This window comes from Argopecten irradians, chromosome 2, assembly GCF_041381155.1.
Source record: "Argopecten irradians isolate NY chromosome 2, Ai_NY, whole genome shotgun sequence".
Classification (NCBI taxonomy): domain Eukaryota; kingdom Metazoa; phylum Mollusca; class Bivalvia; order Pectinida; family Pectinidae; genus Argopecten; species Argopecten irradians.
In genome coordinates, this window is record NC_091135.1 from 21,167,021 (window position 1) to 21,192,654 (window position 25,634).

Here is a 25,634-nt window from a genome sequence, read left to right on the forward strand (position 1 = left end):
ATAACATACATTTGGTAGAGGACAACAGCCGTATCTGTCATCTCCTAATTTACAGCAGGTGGTACCAGACTTGCATTCAGATTTTCCATCAGGACAGACTACATCCGATGACACAGGTAGGCTTTCAGTTTTAGCAACCCAATCGATAGTCAACCCGTTGCTTTTCGTACACTTTCCAGTTCCAGTACTACATGTGTAGCCATTGGGACAGCAGTGTTTCTCATCGTCACAACAAACCGCCTGTGGATTCAAACAAATAATGGTGAATATCAAGTACAGACACGCCGCTGATATTATAATCATTATCTGGTCTGACTGTTCATAGAAATTTTTTTAGCAACTTATTGATGTTCAAATAATGAAAAAAGAGATCGTATAAATAAACTCATGATAAAATTTGACATTCAAGTAACAAGAACTATCGGTAAAAATAATTCTTTATCCAAATACACGAAATCCTAGTAAATCATTTACTTCAATTTTAGTCCAAAGTGCCTTGACGAATGTAAATAGCTACCAAGTTTTAGTACAAATGAATTCACTCTAGCACATTTTAAAATCAGCGGTGTTTAAAGTGAACAGTCGGGCAAGGATGGCTAAAGTCGGTAAAAATGGTGTGAATGTATCCAGTATAATTTGTTATGAAATAGAAATAGAATATCTCTCGTTAAAATCTGTCTGCGTAAGAAGAAATTAATTTTAAGTATAGGAATCCTAAAACGTCCTCCCGGCTGACTATATCGGTGGTTACCTTTTCACGCAGCCTCGTTTTCAATGCTTCAACTTTTATTTATTTCAATGGTCAGAACTGGAAAATGTAAGCAGAACTTGACCGTCGTATTAATATGTGAGAACTTTTGGAAGGCCAATGAACGCATATAGACTTGTTTTCTTTGCCCGACTATTCACTTTAAGCCCAAAACCTACATGTACCAAAACTGAGCATCTTTTAATCTATGTCCAATTATTCTGACCAATACCAAAAGCATCTTGACCACGTTTCAATAAAATTGAATATGTTTAAAAGTCTCAAAAGTAGACTTAACCTAAAATATCAAACGAAACTTCATAATTTTAGGTACTACATTGAACAACTTGATCCATTTACTATCAGACTTTGTCAAAAGTACACTTTCACACAATCATTGATGTCACCGGCACCGTCACCGTTGACAGCGGAGAAAGTGGAATGATTTTGTTTTGTATTGCTCTTCAATCTTTAAAAACAAGATATAGGACAGTTTTGATACTAATGGTTCGTAGATATTTGGGAAAAAATTCGAGGACTTTTTAAGGAAATTTTGAAGAAATGTAATTGTCAAGGACATGTCTTTTTTGAAGACATTAAATTGTCAAGGACATTTCATGGTGAATTTCAAGGTATTTAAGGACTTTCCAACGCCAACAAACATCAATTTTCAAGGCTTGTGCCAACTATGCACATTATTCCTAATATCATCTTCACAGAAATAAACGTTATCAACACAACATATTCAGTGATGATTATAACATACATTTATTATAACATACATTGGTAGAGGACAACAGCCGTATCTGTCATCTCCTAATTTACAGCAGGTGGTACCAGACTTGCATTCAGATTTTCCATCAGGACAGACTACATCCGATGACACAGGTCGGCTTTCAGTTTTCGCAAACCAATCGATGGTCAACCCGTTGCTTTTCGTACACTTTCCAGTTCCAGTACTACATGTGTAGCCATTGGGACAGCAGTGTTTTCTCATCGTCACAACAAACCGCCTGTGGATTCAAACAAATAATGGTGAATATCAAGTACAGACACGCCGCTGATATTATAATCATTATCTGGTCTAACCGTTCATAGAAAATATTTTAATAACACATTGATGTCCAATAATGAAAAAAGAGATCGTATAGATAAACTCATGATAAAATTTGACATTTAAGTAACAAGAACCATCGGTAAAAATAATTCATTATCCAAATACACGAAATCCTAGTAAATCATTTACTTCAATTTTTGTCCAAAGTGCCTTGACGGATGTAAATAGCTACCAAGTTTTAGTCAAAGCACATTTTAAAATCAGCGGTGTTTAAAGTGAACAGTCGGACAAGGATGGCTAAAGTCGGTAAAAATGGTGTGAATGTATCCAGTATAATTTCTTATGAAATAGAAATAGAATATCTCTCGTTAAAATCTGTCTGCGTAAGAAGAAATTAAGTTTTAAGTATAGGAATCCTAAAACGTCCTCCCGGCTGACTATATCGGTGGTTACATTTCCACGCAGCCTCGTTTTCAATCCTTCAACTTTTATTGATTTCAATGGTCAGAACTGGGAAATGTAAGCAGAACTTGACCGTCGTATTAATATGTGAGAACTTTGGAAGGCCAATGAACGCATATAGACTTGTTTTCTTTGCCCGACTATTCACTTTAAGCCCAAAACCTACCAAAACTGAGCATCTTTTAATCTATGTCCAATTATTCTGACCAATACCAAAAGCATCTTGACCACGTTTCAATAAAATTGAATATGATTAAAAGTGTCAAAAGTAGACTTAACCTAAAATATCAAACGAAACTTCATAATTTTAGGTACTACATTAAACAACTTGATCCATTTACTATCAGACTTTGTCAAAAGTACACTTTCACACAAACATTGATGTCACCGGCACCGTCACCGTTGACAGCGGAGAAAGTGGAATGATTTTGTTTTGTTTTGCTCTTCAATCTTTAAAAACAAGATATAGGATAGTTTTGATACAAATGGTTCGTAGATATTTGGGAAAAAATTCAATGACTTTTTAAGGACTTTTCAAGGCCTGGTCATTTTCAACGTCGCATGGAAATCAAATATAGATTCAATCTATTCGGAAATCAAATGTTCTGATGGCTATACCATCTGGAACAATTGCTGAATTCATCATTTACCATACCTGATGATTATGAATGAAGAAATAGATCATTAAATAAAGTTCTGGAATGTGTCTAAATCAGAACGAGAACACGGCCCGCAATTAAAACTCCAAATTTCAAGTCTATAAGCCCACAACAAATTTCATCAAATTTTATTTTTAATTTTACGCTATAATATGAATTTTGAACGAGTAATCAAAATTTCATTTTTGAAGAAATGTTATTGTCAAGGACATGTCATTTTTGAAGACATTAAATTGTCAAGGACTTTTCATGGTGAATTTCAAGGTATTTAAGGACTTTCAACGCCAACACATCAATTCAAGGCTTGTGTCAACTATGCACTTTTTCCTAATATCATCTTCACAGAAATAAACGTTATCAACACAACATATTCAGTGATGATTATAACATACATTTGGTAGAGGACAACAGCCGTATCTGTCATCTCCTAATTTACAGCAGGTGGGTACCAGACTTGCATTCAGATTTTCCATCAGGACAGACTACATCCGATGACACAGGTCGGCTTTCAGTTTTAGCAACCCAATCGATGGTCAACCCGTTGCTTTTCGTACACTTTCCAGTTCCAGTACTACATGTGTAGCCATTGGGACAGCAGTGTTTCTCATCGTCACAACAAACCGCCTGTGGATTCAAACAAATAATGGTGAATACCAAGTACAGACACGCCGCTGATATTATAATCATTATCTGTTCTGACCGTTCATAGAAAAAATTTTTAAATAACACATTGATGTCCAATAATGAAAAAAAAGATCGTATAGATAAACTCATGATAAAATTTGACATTCAAGTAACAAGAACCATCGGTAAAAATAATTCACTATCCAAATACACGAAATCCTAGTAAATCATTTACTTCAATTTTTGTCCAAAGTGCCTTGACGGATGTAAACAGCTACCAAGTTTTAGTACAAATGAATTCACTCTAGCACATTTTAAAATCAGCGGTGTTTAAGCCCAAAACCTACCAAAACTGAGTAACTTTTAATCTATGTCCAATTATTCTGACCAATACCAAAAGCATCTTGACCACGTTTCAATAAAATTGAATATGATTAAAAGTCTCAAAAGTAGACTTAACCTAAAATATCAAACGAAACTTCATAATTTTAGGTACTACATTAAACAACTTGATCCATTTACTATCAGACTTTGTCAAAAGTACACTTTCACACAAACACTGATGTCACCGGCACCGTCACCGTTGACAGCGGAGAAAGTGGAATGATTTTGTTTTGTATTGCTCTTCAATCTTAAAAAACAAGATATAGGACAGTTTTGATACTAATGGCTCGTAGATATTTGGGAAAAAATTCAAGGACTTTTTAAGGACTTTTCAAGGCCTTGTCATTTTCAACGTCGCATGGAAATCAAATATAGATTCAATCTATTCGGAAATCAAATGTTCTGATTGCTATAACATCTTGAACAATTGCTGAATTCATCATTTACCATACCTGATGATTATGAATGAAGAAATAGTTCATTAAATAAAGTTCTGGAATGTGTCTAAATCAGAACGAGAACACGGCCCGAAATTAAAAATCCGGATTTCAAGTCTATAAGCCCACAACAAATTTCATCAAATTTTATTTTTAATTTTACGCTATTATATGAATTTTGAAGAGTAATCAAAATGTCATTTTTGAAGAAATGTAATTGTCAAGGACATATCATTTTTGAAGACATGAAATTGTCAAGGACTTTTCATGGTGAATTTCAAGGTATTTAAGGACTTTCAACGCCCAACACATCAATTCAAGGCTTGTGCCAACTATGCACTTATTCCTAATATCATCTTCACAGAAATAAACGTTATCAACACAACATATTCAGTGATGATTATATAACATACATTTGGTAGAGGACAGCAGCCGTATCTGTTATCTCCTAATTTACAGCAGGTGGTACCAGACTTGCATTCAGATTTTCCATCAGGACAGACTACATCCGATGACACAGGTCGGCTTTCAGTTTTCGCAAACCAATCGATGGTCAACCCGTTGCTTTTCGTACACTTTCCAGTTCCAGTACTACATGTGTAGCCATTGGGACAGCAGTGTTTCTCATCGTCACAACAAACCGCCTGTGGATTCAAACAAATAATGGTGAATATCAAGTACAGACACGCCGCTGATATTATAATTATCTGTGGTCTGACCGTTCATAGAAAATTTTTTAAATAACACATTGATGTCCAATAATGAAAAAAGTGATCGTATAGATAAACTCGTGATATAAAATTTGACATTCAAGTAACAAGAACCATAGGTAAAAATAATTCATTATCCAAACACACGAAATCCTATTAAATCATTTACTTCATTTTTTGTCCAAAGTGCCTTGAAGGATGTAAACAGCTACCAAGTTTTAGTACAAATGAATTCACTCTAGCACAATTTAAAATCAGCGGTGTTTAAGTGTGAATGTATCCAAGTATAATTTGTTATGAAATAGTAATAGAATATCTCTCGTTAAAAATCTGTTCTGGTAGAAGAAATTAAATTTTAAGATATTGGATTCCTAAAACGTCCTCAAGGCTGGACTATATCGGTGGTTACCTATTTCACGCAGCTCGTTTTCATATGCTTTCACACTATTTATTTATTTTCAATGGTCAGAATTGAGAAAATGTAAGCAGAAAACTTGACGTCGTTATTTATGTGAGAACTTTTGGAAAGGCCAATAGGAACGCATTTAGGACTTTGTTTTCTTTGCCGACTTCTTCAATTTAAGCTCCAAAAACTACATGTACAAAATGAGCTTCTTTTATTTTATATGTCCAATTTTTCTGACCAATACCAAAAGCATCCTTGACCTCGTTTCAATAGAAATTGAATATGTTTAAACAGATTCTCAAAAGTAGACTTAAACCTAAAATATCAAACGAAACTTCATAATTTTAGGTACTACATTAAACAACTTGATCCATTTACTAATCAGACTTTGTCAAAAGTACACTTTCACACAAACATTGATGCACCGGCACAGTTGACAGCGGAGAAAGTGGAATGATTTTTGTTTTGTATTGCTCTTCAATCTTAAAAAACAAGATATAGGACAGTATTTTGATACTAATGGCTCATAGATATTTGGGAAAAAATTCAAGGACTATTTTAAGAAACTTTTCAAAGGCCTTGTCATTTTCAACTCGCATGGAAATCAAGATATAGATTCAATCTATTCGGAAATCAAATGTTCTGATTGCTATAACATCTTGAACAATTGCTGAATTCATCATTTACCATACCTGATGATATGAATGAAGAAATAGTTCATTAAATAAAGTTCTGGAATGTGTCTAAATCAGAACGAGAACACGGCCCGAAATTAAAAAACCGGATTTCAAGTCTATAATAAGCTAAGCCCACAAAAAATTTCATCAAATTTTATTTTTGATTTTACGGCTATAATATTGAATTTTTGAACGAGTAATCAAAATGTCATTTTTGAAGAAATGTAATTGTCAAGAGACATATCAATTTTGAAGACATGAAATTGTCAAGGACTTTTTCATCGGTGAATTTCAAGGTATTTAAGGACTTTCAACGCCAACACATCAATTCAAGGTTTGTGCCAAACTATGCACTTATTCCTAATATCATCTTCACAGAAATAAACGTTATCAACACAACAAATTCAGTGATGATTATTAACATACATTTGGTAGAGGACAGCAAGCCGTATCTGTTATCATCTCCTAATTTACAGCAGCAGGTGGTACCAGGACTTGCATTCAGATTTTCCATCAGGACAGACTACATCCGATGTGACACAGGTCGGCTTTCAGTTTTTTCCGCAAACCAATCGATGGTCAAATCCCGTTGCTTTTCGTACACTTTCCAGTTCCAGTACTACATGTGTAGCCATTGGGACAGCAGTGTTTCTCATCGTCACAACAAACCGCCTGTGGATTCAAACAAATAATGGTGAATATTCAAGTACCAGATACACGCCGCAGATATTATAATCATTATCTTGGTCTAACCGTTCAAATAGAAAATATTTTTAATAACACATTGATGTTCAAATAATGAAAAAAGAGATCGTATAGATAAACTCATGATAAAATTTGACATTCAAGTAACAAGAACCATCGGTAAAAATAATTCATTATCCCAAATACACGAAATCCTAGTAAATCATTTACTTTCAATTTTTGTCCAAAGTGCCTTGACGGATGTAAATAGCTACCAAGTTTTAGTACAAATGAATTCACTCTAGCACATTTTAAAATCAGCGGTATTTAAAGTAACAGTCGGGCAAGGATGGCTAAGTCGGTAAAAATGGTGTGAATGTATCCAGTATAATTTGTTATGAAATAGAAATAGAATATCTCTCGTTAAAATCTGTCTGCGTAAGAAGAAATTAATTTTAAGTATAGTTAGGAATCCTAAAACGTCCTCCCGGCTGACTATATTTTGGTGGTTACATTTCCACGCAGCCTCGTTTTTCAATTGCTTAAACTTTATTTATTTCAATGGTCAGAAACTGGGAAATGTAAAGCAGAACTTGACCGTCGTATTAATATGTGAGAACTTTTGAGAAGGCCAATGAACGCATATAGACTTGTTTTCTTTGCCCGACTATTCACTTTAAGCCCAAAACCTACCAAAACTGAGCATCTTTTAATCTATGTCCAATTATTCTGACCAATACCAAAAGCATCTTGACCACGTTTTCCATAAAATTGAATATGTTTAAAAGTCTCAAAAGTAGACTTAACCTAAAATATCAAACGAAACTTCATAATTTTAGGTACTACATTGAACAACTTGATCCATTTACTATCAGACTTTGTCAAAAGTACATTTTCACACAATCATTGATGTCACCGGCACCGTCACCGTTGACAGCGGAGAAAGTGGAATGATTTTGTTTTGTTTTGCTCTTCAATCTTTAAAAACAAGATATAGGACAGTTTTGATACTAAATGGTTCGTAGATATTTGGGAAAAACAATTCAAGGACTTTTTAAGGAAAATTTTGAAGAAATGTAATTGTCAAGGACATGTCTTTTTTGAAGACATTAAATTTTCAAGGATTTTTCATGGTGAATTTCAAGGTATTTAAGGACTTTCAACGCCAACACATCAATTCAAGGCTTGTGCCAACTATGCACTTTTTCCTAATATCATCTTCAAAGAAAGAAACGTTATCAACACAACATATTCAGTGATGATTATAACATACATTTGGTAGAGGACAACAGCCGTATCTGTCATCTCCTAATTTACAGCAGGTGGTACCAGACTTGCATTCAGATTTTCCATCAGGACAGACTACATCCGATGACACAGGTCGGCTTTCAGTTTTAGCAACCCAATCGATGGTCAACCCGTTGCTTTTCGTACACTTTCCAGTTCCAGTACTACATGTGTAGCCATTGGGACAGCAGTGTTTCTCATCGTCACAACAAACCGCCTGTGGATTCAAACAAATAATGGTGAATATCAAGTACAGACACGCCGCTGATATTATAATCATTATCTGGTCTGACCGTTCATAGAAAATTTTTAAATAACACATTGATGTCCAATAATGAAAAAAAAGATCGTATAGATAAACTCATGATAAAATTTGACATTCAAGTAACAAGAACCATCGGTAAAAATAATTCATTATCCAAATACACGAAATCCTAGTAAATCATTTACTTCAATTTTTGTCCAAAGTGCCTTGACGGATGTAAACAGCTACCAAGTTTTAGTACAAATGAATTCACTCTAGCACATTTTAAAATCAGCGGTGTTTAAGCCCAAAACCTACCAAAACTGAGTATCTTTTAATCTATGTCCAATTATTCTGACCAATACCAAAAGCATCTTGACCACGTTTCAATAAAATTGAATATGATTAAAAGTCTCAAAAGTAGACTTAACCTAAAATATCAAACGAAACTTCATAATTTTAGGTACTACATTAAACAACTTGATCCATTTACTATCAGACTTTGTCAAAAGTACACTTTCACACAAACATTGATGTCACCGGCACCGTCACCGTTGACAGCGGAGAAAGTGGAATGATTTTGTTTTGTTTTGCTCTTCAATCTTTAAAAAACAAGATATAGGACAGTTTTGATACTAATGGCTCGTAGATATTTGGGAAAAAATTCAAGGACTTTTTAAGGACTTTTCAAGGCCTTGTCATTTTCAACGTCGCATGGAAATCAAATATAGATTCAATCTATTCGGAAATCAAATGTTCTGATTGCTATAACATCTTGAACAATTGCTGAATTCATCATTTACCATACCTGATGATTATGAATGAAGAAATAGTTCATTAAATAAAGTTCTGGAATGTGTCTAAATCAGAACGAGAACACGGGCCCGAAATTAAAATCCGGATTTCAAGTCTATAAGCCCACAACAAATTTCATCAAATTTTATTTTTAATTTTTACGCTATTATATGAATTTTGAAGAGTAATCAAAATGTCATTTTTGAAGAAATGGTAATTGTCAAGGACATGTCATTTTTGAAGACATTAAATTGTCAAGGATTTTCATGGTGAATTTCAAGGTATTTAAGGACTTTCAACGCCAACACATCAATTTCAAGGCTTGTGCCAACTATGCACTTATTCCTAATATCATCTTCACAGAAATAAACGTTATCAACACAACATATTCAGTGATGATTATAACATACATTTGGTAGAGGACAACAGCCGTATCTGTCATCTCCTAATTTACAGCAGGTGGTACCAGACTTGCATTCAGATTTTCCATCAGGACAGACTACATCCGATGACACAGGTCGGCTTTCAGTTTTAGCAACCCAATCGATGGTCAACCCGTTGCTTTTCGTACACTTTCCAGTTCCAGTACTACATGTGTAGCCATTGGGACAGCAGTGTTTCTCATCGTCACAACAAACCGCCTGTGGATTCAAACAAATAATGGTGAATATCAAGTACAGACACGCCGCTGATATTATAATCATTATCTGTTCTGACCGTTCATAGAAAATTTTTAAATAACACATTGATGTCCAATAATGAAAAAAAAGATCGTATAGATAAACTCATGATAAAATTTGACATTCAAGTAACAAGAACCATCGGTAAAAATAATTCACTATCCAAATACACGAAATCCTAGTAAATCATTTACTTCAATTTTTGTCCAAAGTGCCTTGACGGATGTAAACAGCTACCAAGTTTTAGTACAAATGAATTCACTCTAGCACATTTTAAAATCAGCGGTGTTTAAAGCCCAAAACCTAAACCGGAAAAAACTGAGTAACAGTTTTAATCTATGTCCCAATTATTCTGACCAATACCAAAAGCATCTTGACCACGTTTCAATAAAATTGAATATGATTAAAAGTCTCAAAAGTAGACTTAACCTAAAATATCAAACGAAACTTCATAATTTTAGGTACTACATTAAACAACTATGGATCCATTTACTATCAGACTTTGTCAAAAGTACACTTTTTAGCCCAAAACACGAAAACATTGATGTCACCGGCACCGTCAGTCATCGTTGACAGCGGAGAAAGTGGAATGATTTTGTTTTGTATTGCTCTTCAATCTTAAAAAACAAGATATAGGACAGTTTTGATACTAATGGCTTGTAGATATTTGGGAAAAAATTCAAGGACTTTTTAAGGACTTTTCAAGGCCTTGTCATTTTCAACGTCGCATGGAAATCAAATATAGATTCAATCTATGATTTCGGATAAAATCAAAATGTTCTGATTGCTATAACATCTTGAACAATTGCTGAATTCATCATTTACCATACCTGATGATTATGAATGAAGAAAAATAGTTCATTAAATAAAGTTCTGGAATGTGTCTAAATCAGAACGAGAACACGGCCCGAAATTAAAAATCCGGATTTCAAGTCTATAAGCCCACAACAAATTTCATTCAAAATTTTATTTTTAATTTTACGCTATTATATGAATTTTGAATGAGTAATCAAAATGTCATTTTTGAAGAAATGTAATTGTCAAGGACATATCATTTTTGAAGACATAAATTGTCAAGGACTTTTCATGGTGAATTTTCAAGGTATTTAAGGACTTTCAACGCCAACACATCAATTCAAGGCTTGTGCCAACTATGCACTTATTCCTAATATCATCTTCACAGAAATAAACGTTATCAACACAACATATTCAAGTGATGATTATAACATACATTTGGTAGAGGACAGCAGCCGTATCTGTTATCTCCTAATTTACAGCAGGTGGTACCAGACTTGCATTCAGATTTTCCATCAGGACAGACTACATAAATCCGATGACACAGGTCGGCTTTCAGTTTTCGCAAACCAATCGATGGTCAACCCGTTGCTTTTCGTACACTTTCCAGTTCCAGTACTACATGTGTAGCCATTAGGACAGCAGTGTTTCTCATCGTCACAACAAACCGCCTGTGGATTCAAACAAATAATGGTGAATATCAAGTACAGACACGCCGCTGATATTATAATCATTATCTGGTCTGACCGTTCATAGAAAAATATTTTAATAACACATTGATGTCCAATAATGAAAAAAGAGATCGTATAGATAAACTCATGATAAAATTTGACATTCAAGTAACAAGAACCATCGGTAAAAATAATTCATTATCCAAATACACGAAATCCTAGTAAATCATTTACTTCAATTTTTTAAAGTGCCTTACGGATGTCTAAATAGCAACTATTTTGTACATAAATTCACTCTAAAACTTGTTACAAAATGCGGTGATTCAAAAAACCTACCAAAAACTGAGTATGTTTTAGTAACCGATTATTCACATACCAAAACATCTTCTACCATAGTTTTAAAATTGAAATGATTATTAAATCAGTTGTTACAATGTAGACTTACCTAAAATTCATCAATATACTTGTCAATGTAACTTCATAATTACTTAGCCCTACATTTAACACAACTTGACCATTTAACTTGTCTTTGGTGGTCAAAAGTACACTTTCACACAATTTTGTCACTTGAAAACAATTACAAAAAGTGGAATGTATTTTAATGTTTTGTTTTACATCTTATCAATCTCTAAAAACACAAGATATAGGTTATCAAATGAAACTAATCTATATTTACAAGTGTACTACAATGATAACAAAACAACTTGTCTATTACTTTTTTTTTCAAATCATGTTATTTTCAATGTCACATTTAGCATTGTTCTTGTAGAATTCATGACAATACCATTGTTGAAATAAATCATTTTTGACATGTTTATACTCACAACAATGTAACCGTATTTCTCAAATAATCATACTGAGCAATATGACCATCACATATAGTTTTGACATGAATCAAGTATATACTACAGTTACAATGTTAAGTCAATTATACATATCTATTGTTAAATAAAACCGGTGTCAAGTCTATACACACACAACAATACGTTTCAATGGAAACCATTTTTACTTATACAAACCATTTACTAGTACTACAATTTGAAATGAGTTCAACAATGTTCATTTTTGACACAACAGCCTGTACATTGTCAATGTGAACATACAACAAAACAATCTTCCAAATACTTTTCACAATGCGTCTATACTAAGCCAACCGATGATTCAAAACAACTTGTGAATAACGTTTGATCTATATCTTTTGATCATTTTAATACTAAGCAACACGTACAAAAAATTAACCGATGAATAAATATAACTTTTTACAATGTACAGCAATTACAACAGCCAACACAATGTTACAAAGAACCAATACTTTAAATATTGTCCATACAAACTATATACAGGATATACATTCGGAACTTATTGGTCTCAAACTCTATACTTATATTCACCGTTAAGTACACTACACAAGTTACAATGTATCATTGAATCTCTTTGAACACAGTGTCTATCTTGTCAGCAATGAAACCGATGTGGATTCAAACACAACAACTGGTGAATATCTTCTTTAACATGGTTGATCTATACTTTCAAATCCGATTGTCAAACACATCAATGAATCATTATTAATATCTTTGGTTGATGTCCAATAATACAAAATGAACCGTTATCAATTTAAAATGATAACATTTGATCAATAATCTTGTTGGTTGTCTAATTCATATAAAGATACAGCTTCAACTCAAACAACTAGTTAACCTAATGATCATTTGAACCATGTTTTTCCAAAATCCTTGATCAATACTATGTGTACAGCGGACCATGTTTTATCAAAAGATGAATTCACAACAAATCCAGATCTTTTTAAAACAGCGGTGTTACAAGTCACCTATGACTATATACCGTGTTAAATGTCCAATACAACATAATTTTGTCACCATCGTTAACACAAATAATTGTAAAACTAACATCAAAATCTAATACTTCCAATGATTCAAGATATAATTGTTACAGTCCTACGATGAACACAACAACCTATCTCATATCTTGGTGTACTTTTTAAAAGATTATCAATCGATTTCAATATACTTTGTTTGATTTATCAAATCAGTTTTGTAACATTTTTATTAAGCAGTAACTAAGATAGATTGAATTGTGTTGTGTATGCTCGTCAATCTTTTACAGACAAACGTTTGTGATTCAATGTAATTGACTTTTCTCATGACATACTTTACAAAAACCACCGTTATCAACAAAACAAACCATGTCTTTCTAATTTTTTCTATACAATACTGAAGGATGATTCACATTATTAAACAAATAACCAGGTCTAATTCCGTGTTTTGGTAACAAATGTCAATCATTCAACTTGTTGCCATGTTATCCAAAGTTCAACATAACAAATGAACAAGTGTCTTTTAATATTGTAATAAACTGTCATACTATGCTAATCATTATTACCATATTGATAAATGGATGTAAATGATTTTGAAATGGTGTCATCGATTCTTTACAGCATGGTAGTATCTGTTACCAGACTTGCAGGTGGTACCAGACTTGCATTCAGATTTTCCATCAGGACAGACTACATCCGATGACACAGGTCCGGCTTTCAGTTTTAGCAAACCAATCGATGGTCAACCCATTGCTTTTCGTACACTTTCCTGTTCCAGTACTACATGTGTAGCCATTGGTGACAGCAGTGTTTCTCATCGTCACAACAAACCGCCTGTGGATTCAAACAAATAATGGTGAATATCAAGTACAGACACGCCGCTGATATTATAATCATTATCTGGTCTAACCGTTCATAGAAAATAAAAAAAATTAAATAACACATTGATGTTCAAATAATGAAAAAAGAGATCGTATAGATAAACTCATGATAAAATTTGACATTCAAGTAACAAGAACCATAGGTAAAAATAATTCATTATCCAAACACACGAAATCCTATTAAATCATTTACTTCAATTTTTGTCCAAAGTGCCTTGACGGATGTAAATAGCTACCAAGTTTTAGTACAAATGAATTCACTCTAGCACATTTTAAAATCAGCGGTGTTTAAGCCCAAAACCTACCAAAACTGAGTATCTTTTAATCTATGTCCAATTATTCTGACCAATACCAAAAGCATCTTGACCACGTTTCAATAAAATTGAATATGATTAAAAGTGTCAAAAGTAGACTTAACCTAAAATATCAAACGAAACTTCATAATTTTAGGTACTACATTAAACAACTTAATCCATTTACTATCAGACTTTGTCAAAAGTACACTTTCAAAACACAACATTGATTCACACGGCACCGTCATGCTACCGCCAACCGTTGACAGCGGAAAAATGTGGTAATTCGATTTTTGTTTTGTATTGCTCTTCAATCTATTAAAAACTACGATATAGGACAGTTTTGAATTACTAAATGGCTTAGTAGATATTTGGGGAAAATTCATAGGACTTTTTAAAGACTTTGTCAAGCGCCCTGTCCATTTTCATCACAACCGTCGCGATGGAAATCAAATATAGATTCAATCTTATTCTCGGAGAAATCCAAACCGATATCCATGGATGGCTATAGCATCTGTAAACCAATTGCTACTGAATTCATCGATTTACCATACATGCTGATTTATGATTATGAAGAAAAAGAAATAGTTCTTTAAATAAAGTTCTGGAATGTGTCTCTCCTTAATATCTGAACAGAGAAAAGAACACGGGGCCACGAAATCCCGAAACCCAGCATACCCGCCACGGAAAGTAATTATTCCGGATTTCTAGTCTAATAAAGCGCCACTAACACAATTTCATTCAAATATTTTTGTTTTAATTTATTAATGTTTTATATTGGAATTCGAGACGAGTAAACTCAAATATGTCATTTTTGTAAGAATGAATATGTATTTGTCATAAGGTGACATATCATTTTTTGAAGACATGAATGTGTAAAATGGACTTTTTCCATGGTTGAATAGATTTTCAAGGTTTTATATTTAAGGAATTCTTTTCAACGTCCAAAAACACTTCATTTCAACGGCTCTTGAGCCATACTGTATGCCAACTTATTCCTACATATTCATCTTCACAGAAATAAAACGTTATCAACCGACAACATATTCAGTGATGATTATAACATACATTTGGTTTTTGTCGGTTAGTAGGACTAGTTAGAGGACAACAGCCTCCGTCTTATCTGTTTATTCTACCTAATTTACAAGGTCCAGATGTGGTACCAGACTTGCATTCAGGATTTTTCCAATCAGGACAGACTACATCCGATGACACAGGTTCGGGCTTTCAGTTTTCGCAAACCATCGTCGAATGGTCAACCCGTTTGCTTTTCGTACACTTTCCAGTTCCAGTACTACATGTCGTAGCCATTGGCTGACAGCAAAGTGTTTCTCATGCCGCTCATCAACAAAAACCGCCTGTGGAAGTTCAAAACAAATAATGGTGAATATCAAGTACAGTTATCGCCGCTGATATTATAATCAATTATACTGGAACTACTGACCGTTATATAGACAAAATTTTTTAATAAACACATTGATGTTCAAATAATGAAAAAAGAGATCGTATATGATAAACTCAGTGATAAAATGTTGACATTCAAGTAACAAGAAAAACAGCGGGTAAAAAATATATTATCCAAACACAACTAAAAAACGAGATCCTATTAAATCAATTACTTCATTTTTTGTCGGAATATGCCTTTTGATGTAAAGCTACCAAGTGATTAGTCAATAAAATTTGACATTTTCAATTAACAAGAAAGTGAACATCGGGGTATGGCTAAAGTCGTAAAAATGTGTGAATGTATCCAGTTATAAAATTATTCATAAATAGAAATATATCTCTCGTATAAAATGGTCTGCGTAAATGAACATTTTTTTCGTTTTCATCTTTCCTAGCGTAAGAAGAGTCCATTTTAAGTAAAGGAATCCTTAAAAAACGTCCCTTGCCACGGGATCTGTAAATAGCTTACCAAGATTTCCACGTTAGCCTCGTAATGAATGCTTATACTTCTATTTAGCACATTTTTATAATCCAACTCGTCTTTTTTGGTTTTGTTTTTTTTTTCAATGTTATTTTTTAGCTGTTTTCTTTGACATTTTTAAGCACCCAAAACTACTACCAAAAACTGAATATCTTTTATAGTCTTATGTCCAATAATTCTGACCAATACCAAAATGCATCTTGACCACGTTTCAATAAAATTGAATATGATTTTTAAAAGTGTCAAAAGTAGACTTAACCTAAAATATCAAACGAAACTTCATTAATTTTAGGGTACTTCTACATTAAACATACTTAATCCATTTACTATCAGACTTTGTCAAAAGTACACTTTTTCACACAAACATTGAATGTCACCAGGCACCGTCACCGTTGACAGCGGAGGGAGGGGGGGGGATAGGGAAAATTGAGTGTGGAATGATTTTGTTTTGTATTGCTCTTCAATCTTTTATTAAAAACAAGATATTCGGGACAGTTTTGATACTAATGGCTCATAAATATCTGGTAATAGATTTGGCTTAGTCATTATTTGAGGAAAAATAGGGGGAAAAAAAATTAAAGGGACTTTTTATTCAGGGATGAATTTTGAAGAAATGTAATTGTCAAGGACATTACATTTTTGAAGACATTAAATTGTCAAGCAATTTCTCATGGTGAATTTCAAGGTATTTAAGGACTTTCAAACGCCAACACATCAATTCAAGGCTTGTGCCAACTATGCACTTATTTCCTAATATCATCTTCCACAGAAATAAACGTTCGATCAACACAACATATTCAGTGATTGTGATTATAACATACATTTGGTAGATATATTAGAGGAAAAAGCAGTATATCGTCATCTCCTATTTTTTACAGCAGGTTCGGTACCAGACTTGGCATTCAGATTTTTCCATCAGGACAGACTACAATCCGATGGACACGCGGTCGGCTTTCAGTTTTCGCAAACCAATCGATGGTCAAAAAACCCGTTGCTTTCTCGTACACTTTCGCAGTTCCAGTACTACATGTGTTAGCCATTGGGACAGCAGTGTTTCTCATCGTCACAACAACTAAACCGCCTTGCATGTGGATTACAAACAAATATTGGTGAATATCAAGTACAGACACGCCGCTGATATTAAAATCATTTTCTGGTTTAAACCGTTCACTAGAAAATATTTTTAATAACACAATTGATGTCCAATGAAAGGAAAAAAGAGATCGTATATATGATAAACCCTCATAATGATAAAATTTGACATTTGAGAAGTAACAAGAACCTTCGGTAAAAATAATTCATTTATCAAATACACGAAATCCTAGTAAATCATTTACTTCCAATTTTTGTCCAAAGTGCCTTGATCGGGATGTAAATAGCTAACCAAGTTTTAGTACAAAATGAATTCACTCTAGCACATTTAAAATCAGCGGTGTTTTAAGGGAATACAGTCGGGGCTCTGAAGGCATGGCTCTAAATGTCGGTTAAAAAATCGGTAGCTTCAAATTAGTTGTGAATGTATCCAGTTTAATTTCTTATGAAATAGTTAAATAGAATCATCTCTCGTTGTTTAAAATCCTGCGTCTGGTATAAGAAGAAATTAAAATTTTAAGGTTATAGGAATTCCTAAAACGTACCTCCCACGGCTTGACTAATATTCGCGTGGTTACTTTTCCACGCAGCCTCGTTTTTCAAATCCTTCAACTTTTTATTTATTTCAATTGTTCAGAACTGGGAAATGGTAAGCAGAACTTGACCCGTTCGTATTAATTATGTCGAGAACGTTTGGAAGGCCAGATGTAACGCATACTAGACTTATTTTCTTTGCACCCCCGACCGAGACTATTCCACTTTAAGCCCAAAACCTACCAAAACTGAGCATCTTTTAATCTATGTCCAATTATTCTGACCAAATACCAAAAGCATTCTTGACCACGTTTTCAATAAAATTGATATTATGATCTAAAAGTTGTCAAAAAGTAGACTTAACCCTAAAATATCAAACGAAACTTTTCATAATTTTAGGTTCTACATTAAACAACTTGATCCATTTTACTATCAGACTTTGTCAAAAGTACACTTTCACACAAACATTTGATGTCACCTGGACGCACACAGACTCGTTGACAGCGGAGAAAGTGGAAATGATTTTTTGTTTTGTATTGCTCTTCAATCTTTTAAAAACAAGATATAGGACATAGTTTTTTGATACAAAATAGGCTCATAGATATTTTGGGTAAAATTCCAATGACTTTCTAAGAAGGACTTTTCAAGGCCTGGTCTTTTTCAAACGTCGCATGGAAATCAAATATAGTTACAATCTATTCGGAAATCATAATTTTCTGATTGCTATTTAACATACTGGGAACAATTGCTGGAATTTCTATCATTTACACAAGTACCTGATGATATGAATTGAAGAAATAGATCGATTAAATATAGTTCTGGAATGGTGTCAAAATCAGAAACAGGAACACCGCCCCGAAACTTAAAAATCCAATTTTTAAGTCTCATAAAGCCCAACAACAAATTTCATCAAAATTTTATTTTTTTTGATTTTAACGCTATAAATATGTAATTTTGAACGAGTAATCAAAATTTCATTTTTGAAGAAATGTTTATTGTCAAGGACATGTTCATTTTTGAAGTCATTAAATTGTCAATGGACTTTTCATGGTGAATTTCAAGGTATTTAAGGACTTTCAACGCCAACACATCAATTCAAGGCTTGTGTCAACTATGCACTTTTTCCTAATATCATCTTCACAGAAATTAAACGTTATCAACACAACATATTTCAGTGATGGATTATAACATACATTTGGTAGAGGACAACAGCCGTATCTGTCATCTCCTAATTTTACAAGCAGGTCGGGTACCAGAGCTTGCATTCAGATTTTCCATCAGGACAGAACTACATCCGATGACACAGGTCGGCTTTCCGTTTTTAGCAAACCAATCGATGGTCAACCCGTTGCTTTTCGTACACTTTCCAGTTCCACGTACTACATGTAGTAGCCATTGGGACAGCAGTGTTTCTCATTCGTCACAACAAACCGCCTGTGGATTTCAAACAAATAATGGTGAATTTACCAAGTTACAGACACGGCCGCTGATCATTGAAATTTTTTTAATCATTATCTGTTCTGACCGTTCATAGAAAATTTATTAAATAACACATTGATGTCCCAATAATGAAAAAAAATAAGATCATATAGATAAACTCATGTATAAAATTTGACCATTCATAGTAACAAGAACCTTCGGTAAAAATCAATCCAAATACACACTATCCCAAATACACGTAAAATCCTAGTAAATCACATTTTACTTCAATTTTTGTCCAAAGTACAGTTCCTTGACGGATGTAAACAGCTACCAAGTTTTTAGTACAAAAATGAATTCACTCGTAATTAGCACATTAATTTTAAATGATCAGCGGTGTTTAAGCCCAAAACCTACCAAAAACTGAGTAACTTTTAATCTATGAACCAATTTATTCTGACCAATACCAAAAGCATCTTGACCACGTTTCAATAAAATTGAATATGATTAAAAGTCTCAAAAGTTAGACTTAACCTAAAATATCAAACGAAACTTCAAAATTTTAGGTACTACATTAAACAACTTGATCCATTTACTATCACAGACTTTGTCAAAAGTACACTTTCACACAAACACTGATGTCACCGGCACCGTCACCGTTGGGACAGCGAGAGAAAGTGGAATGATTTTGTTTTGTATTGCTCTTCAATCTTAAAAAAACAAGATAAAGGACAGTTTTGATACTAATGGCTCGTAGATATTTGGGAAAAAAATTCAAGGACTTTATTAAGGACTTTTCAAGGCGCTTGTCATTTTCAACGTCGCATGGAAATCAAATATAGATTCAATCTATTCAGGAAATCAAATGTTCTGAGTGGCTATACCATCTGGAACAATTGCTGAATTCATCATTTTAACCATACCCCTGATGATTATGAATGAAGAAATAGATCATTAAATAAAGTTCTGGAATGTGTCTTAAATCAGAACGAGAACACGGCCCGCCATTAAAACTCCAAATTTCAAGTCTATAAGCCCACAACAAATTTCATCAAATTTTATTTTTAATTTTTACGCTATAATATGAATTTTGAACGAGTAATCAAAATGTCATTTTTTGAAGAAATGTTATTGTCAAGGACATGTCAATTTTTGAAGACATTAAATTGTCAAGGACTTTTCATGGTGAATTTCAAGGTATTTAAGGACTTTCAAACGCCAACACATCAAATTCAAGGCTTGTGTCAACTATGCACTTTTTCCTAATATCATCTTCACAGAAATAAACGTTATCAACACAACATATTCAGTGATGATTATAACATACATTTGGTAGAGGACAACAGCCGTATCTGTCATCTCCTAATTTACAGCAGGTGGTACCAGACTTGCATTCAGATTTTCCATCAGGACAGACTACATCCGATGACACAGGTCGGCTTTCAGTTTTAGCAAACCCAATCGATGGTCAAACCCGTTGCTTTTCGTACACTTTCCAGTTCCAGTACTACATGTGTAGCCATTGGGACAGCAGTGTTTCTCATCGTCACAACAAACCGCCTGTGGATTCAAACAAATTATGGTGAATACCAAGTACAGACACGCCGCTGATATTATAATCATTATCTGTTCTGACCGTTCATAGAAAATTTTTAAATAACACATTGATGTCCAATAATGAAAAAAAAGATCGTATAGATAAACTCATGATAAAATTTGACATTCAAGTAACAAGAACCATCGGTAAAAATAATTCACTATCCAAATACACGAAATCCTAGTAAATCATTTACTTCAATTTTTTGTCCAAAGTGCCTTGACGGATGTAAACAGCTACCAAGTTTTAGTACAAATGAATTCACTCTAGCACATTTTAAAATCAGCGGTGTTTAAGCCCAAAACCTACCAAAACTGAGTAACTTTTAATCTATGTCCAATTATTCTGACCAATACCAAAAGCATCTTGACCACGTTTCAATAAAATTGAATATGATTAAAAGTCTCAAAAGTAGACTTAACCTAAAATATCAAACGAAACTTCATAATTTTAGGTACTACATTAAACAACTTGATCCATTTACTATCAGACTTTGTCAAAAGTACACTTTCACACACAAACACTGATGTCACACGGCACCGTCACCGTTGACAGCGGAGAAAAGTGGAATGATTTTGTTTTGTATTGCTCTTCAATCTTAAAAAACAAGATATAGGACAGTTTTTGATACTAATGGCTCGTAGATATTTGGGAAAAAATTCAAGGTCTTTTTAAGGACTTTTCAAGGCCTTGTCATTTTCAAACGTCGCATGGAAATCAAATATAGATTCAATCTATTCGGAAATCAAATGTTCTGATTGCTATAACATCTTGAACAATTGCTGAATTCATCATTTACCATACCTGATGATTATGAATGAAGAAATAGATCATTAAATAAAGTTCTGGAATGTGTCTAAATCAGAACGAGAACACGGCCCGCAATTAAAACTCCAAATTTCAAGTCTATAAGCCCACAACAAATTTCATCAAATTTTATTTTTAATTTTACGCTATTATATGAATTTTGAAGAGTATTCAAAATGTCATTTTTGAAGAAATGTAATTGTCAAGGACATATCATTTTTGAAGACATGAAAGTGTCAAGGACTTTTCATGGTGAATTTCAAGGTATTTAAGGACTTTCAACGCCAACACATCAATTCAAGGCTTGTGCCAACTATGCACTTATTCCTAATATCATCTTCACAGAAATAAACGTTATCAACACAACATATTCAGTGATGATTATAACATACATTTGGTAGAGGACAGCAGCCGTATCTGTTATCTCCTAATTTACAGCAGGTGGTACCAGACTTGCATTCAGATTTTCCATCAGGACAGACTACATCCGATGACACAGGTCGGCTTTCAGTTTTCGCAAACCAATCGATGGTCAACCCGTTGCTTTTCGTACACTTTCCAGTTCCAGTACTACATGTGTAGCCATTGGGACAGCAGTGTTTCTCATCGTCACAACAAACCGCCTGTGGATTCAAACAAATAATGGTGAATATCAAGTACAGACACGCCGCTGATATTATAATCATTATCTGGTCTGACCGTTCATAGAAAATATTTTAATAACACATTGATGTCCAATAATGAAAAAAGAGATCGTATAGATAAACTCTTGATAAAATTTGACATTCAAGTAACAAGAACCATCGGTAAAAATAATTCATTATCCAAATACACGAAATCCTAGTAAATCATTTACTTCAATTTTTGTCCAAAGTGCCTTGACGGATGTAAACAGCTACCAAGTTTTAGTACAAATGAATTCACTCTAGCACATTTTAAAATCAGCGGTGTTTAAGCCCAAAACCTACCAAAACTGAGTATCTTTTAATCCATGTCCAATTATTCTGACCAATACCAAAAGCATCTTGACCACGTTTCAATAAAATTGAATATGATTAAAAGTGTCAAAAGTAGACTTAACCTAAAATATCAAACGAAACTTCATAATTTTAGGTACTACATTAAACAACTTGATCCATTTACTATCAGACTTTGTCAAAAGTACACTTTCACAAAAAACATTGATGTCACCGGCACCGTCACCGTTGACAGCGGAGAAAGTGGAATGATTTTGTTTTGTATTGCTCTTCAATCTTTAAAAACAAGATATAGGACAGTTTTGATACTAATGGTTCGTAGATATTTGGGAAAAAATTCAAGGACTTTTTAAGGACTTTTCAAGGCCTGGTCATTTTCAACGTCGCATGGAAATCAAATATAGATTCAATCTATTCGGAAATCAAATGTTCTGATGGCTATACCATCTGGAACAATTGCTGAATTCATCATTTACCATACCTGATGATTATGAATGAAGAAATAGATCATTAAATAAAGTTCTGGAATGTGTCTAAATCAGAACGAGAACACGGCCCGCAATTAAAACTCCAAATTTCAAGTCTATAAGCCCACAACAAATTTCATCAAATTTTATTTTTAATTTTACGCTATAATATGAATTTTGAACGAGTAATCAAAATTTCATTTTTGAAGAAATGTTATTGTCAAGGACATGTCATTTTTGAAGACATTAAATTGTCAAGGACTTTTCATGGTGAATTTCAAGGTATTTAAGGACTTTCAACGCCAACACATCAATTCAAGGCTTGTGCCAACTATGCACTTATTCCTAATATCATCTTCACAGAAATAAACGTTATCAACACAACATATTCAGTGATGATTATAACATACATTTGGTAGAGGACAACAGCCGTATCTGTCATCTCCTAATTTACAGCAGGTGGTACCAGACTTGCATTCAGATTTTCCATCAGGACAGACTACATCCGATGACACAGGTCGGCTTTCAGTTTTAGCAACCCAATCGATGGTCAACCCGTTGCTTTTCGTACACTTTCCAGTTCCAGTACTACATGTGTAGCCATTGGGACAGCAGTGTTTCTCATCGTCACAACAAACCGCCTGTGGATTCAAACAAATAATGGTGAATACCAAGTACAGACACGCCGCTGATATTATAATCATTATCTGTTCTGACCGTTCATAGAAAATTTTTAAATAACACATTGATGTCCAATAATGAAAAAAAAGATCGTATAGATAAACTCATGATAAAATTTGACATTCAAGTAACAAGAACCATCGGTAAAAATAATTCATTATCCAAATACACGAAATCCTAGTAAATCATTTACTTCAATTTTTGTCCAAAGTGCCTTGACGGATGTAAACAGCTACCAAGTTTTAGTACAAATGAATTCACTCTAGCACATTTTAAAATCAGCGGTGTTTAAGCCCAAAACCTACCAAAACTGAGTATCTTTTAATCTATGTCCAATTATTCTGACCAATACCAAAAGCATCTTGACCACGTTTCAATAAAATTGAATATGATTAAAAGTCTCAAAAGTAGACTTAACCTAAAATATCAAACGAAACTTCATAATTTTAGGTACTACATTAAACAACTTGATCCATTTACTATCAGACTTTGTCAAAAGTACACTTTCACACAAACATTGATGTCACCGGCACCGTCACCGTTGACAGCGGAGAAAGTGGAATGATTTTGTTTTGTATTGCTCTTCAATCTTTAAAAACAAGATATAGGACAGTTTTGATACTAATGGCTCGTAGATATTTGGGAAAAAATTCAAGGACTTTTTAAGGACTTTTCAAGGCCTTGTCATTTTCAACGTCGCATGGAAATCAAATATAGATTCAATCTATTCGGAAATCAAATGTTCTGATTGCTATAACATCTTGAACAATTGCTGAATTCATCATTTACCATACCTGATGATTATGAATGAAGAAATAGTTCATTAAATAAAGTTCTGGAATGTGTCTAAATCAGAACGAGAACACGGCCCGAAATTAAAAATCCGGATTTCAAGTCTATAAGCCCACAACAAATTTCATCAAATTTTATTTTTAATTTTACGCTATAATATGAATTTTGAACGAGTAATCAAAATGTCATTTTTGAAGAAATGTAATTGTCAAGGACATATCATTTTTGAAGACATGAAATTGTCAAGGACTTTTCATGGTGAATTTCAAGGTATTTAAGGACTTTCAACGCCAACACATCAATTCAAGGCTTGTGCCAACTATGCACTTATTCCTAATATCATCTTCACAGAAATAAACGTTATCAACACAACATATTCAGTGATGATTATAACATACATTTGGTAGAGGACAGCAGCCGTATCTGTTATCTCCTAATTTACAGCAGGTGGTACCAGACTTGCATTCAGATTTTCCATCAGGACAGACTACATCCGATGACACAGGTCGGCTTTCAGTTTTCGCAAACCAATCGATGGTCAACCCGTTGCTTTTCGTACACTTTCCAGTTCCAGTACTACATGTGTAGCCATTGGGACAGCAGTGTTTCTCATCGTCACAACAAACCGCCTGTGGATTCAAACAAATAATGGTGAATATCAAGTACAGACACGCCGCTGATATTATAATCATTATCTGGTCTAACCGTTCATAGAAAATTTTTAAATAACACATTGATGTCCAATAATGAAAAAAGTGATCGTATAGATAAACTCGTGATAAAATTTGACATTCAAGTAACAAGAACCATAGGTAAAAATAATTCATTATCCAAACACACGAAATCCTATTAAATCATTTACTTCATTTTTTGTCCAAAGTTCCTTGAAGGATGTAAACAGCTACCAAGTTTTAGTACAAATGAATTCACTCTAGCACAATTTAAAATCAGCGGTGTTTAAGCCCAAAACCTACCAAAACTGAGTATCTTTTAATCTATGTCCAATTATTCTG

General features: G+C 33.6%; 1 protein-coding gene across 1 annotated transcript in view; it reads right to left on the bottom strand.

The window, feature by feature from the left end:
• The window catches only part of LOC138314791 (extracellular matrix protein A-like), a 62,323-nt gene that overhangs the window by 12,098 nt on the left and 24,591 nt on the right, over positions 1 to 25,634 (bottom strand). Inside the window, 15 exon segments of the mRNA XM_069255337.1 lie at positions 10 to 240; positions 1,527 to 1,742; positions 1,744 to 1,761; positions 3,319 to 3,372; positions 3,374 to 3,550; positions 4,785 to 5,015; positions 8,122 to 8,352; positions 9,585 to 9,815; positions 11,086 to 11,178; positions 11,180 to 11,320; positions 20,628 to 20,750; positions 20,753 to 20,860; positions 22,097 to 22,327; positions 23,559 to 23,789; positions 25,020 to 25,250. Coding sequence (XP_069111438.1) covers positions 10 to 240; positions 1,527 to 1,742; positions 1,744 to 1,761; positions 3,319 to 3,372; positions 3,374 to 3,550; positions 4,785 to 5,015; positions 8,122 to 8,352; positions 9,585 to 9,815; positions 11,086 to 11,178; positions 11,180 to 11,320; positions 20,628 to 20,750; positions 20,753 to 20,860; positions 22,097 to 22,327; positions 23,559 to 23,789; positions 25,020 to 25,250 — 2,547 coding nt within the window.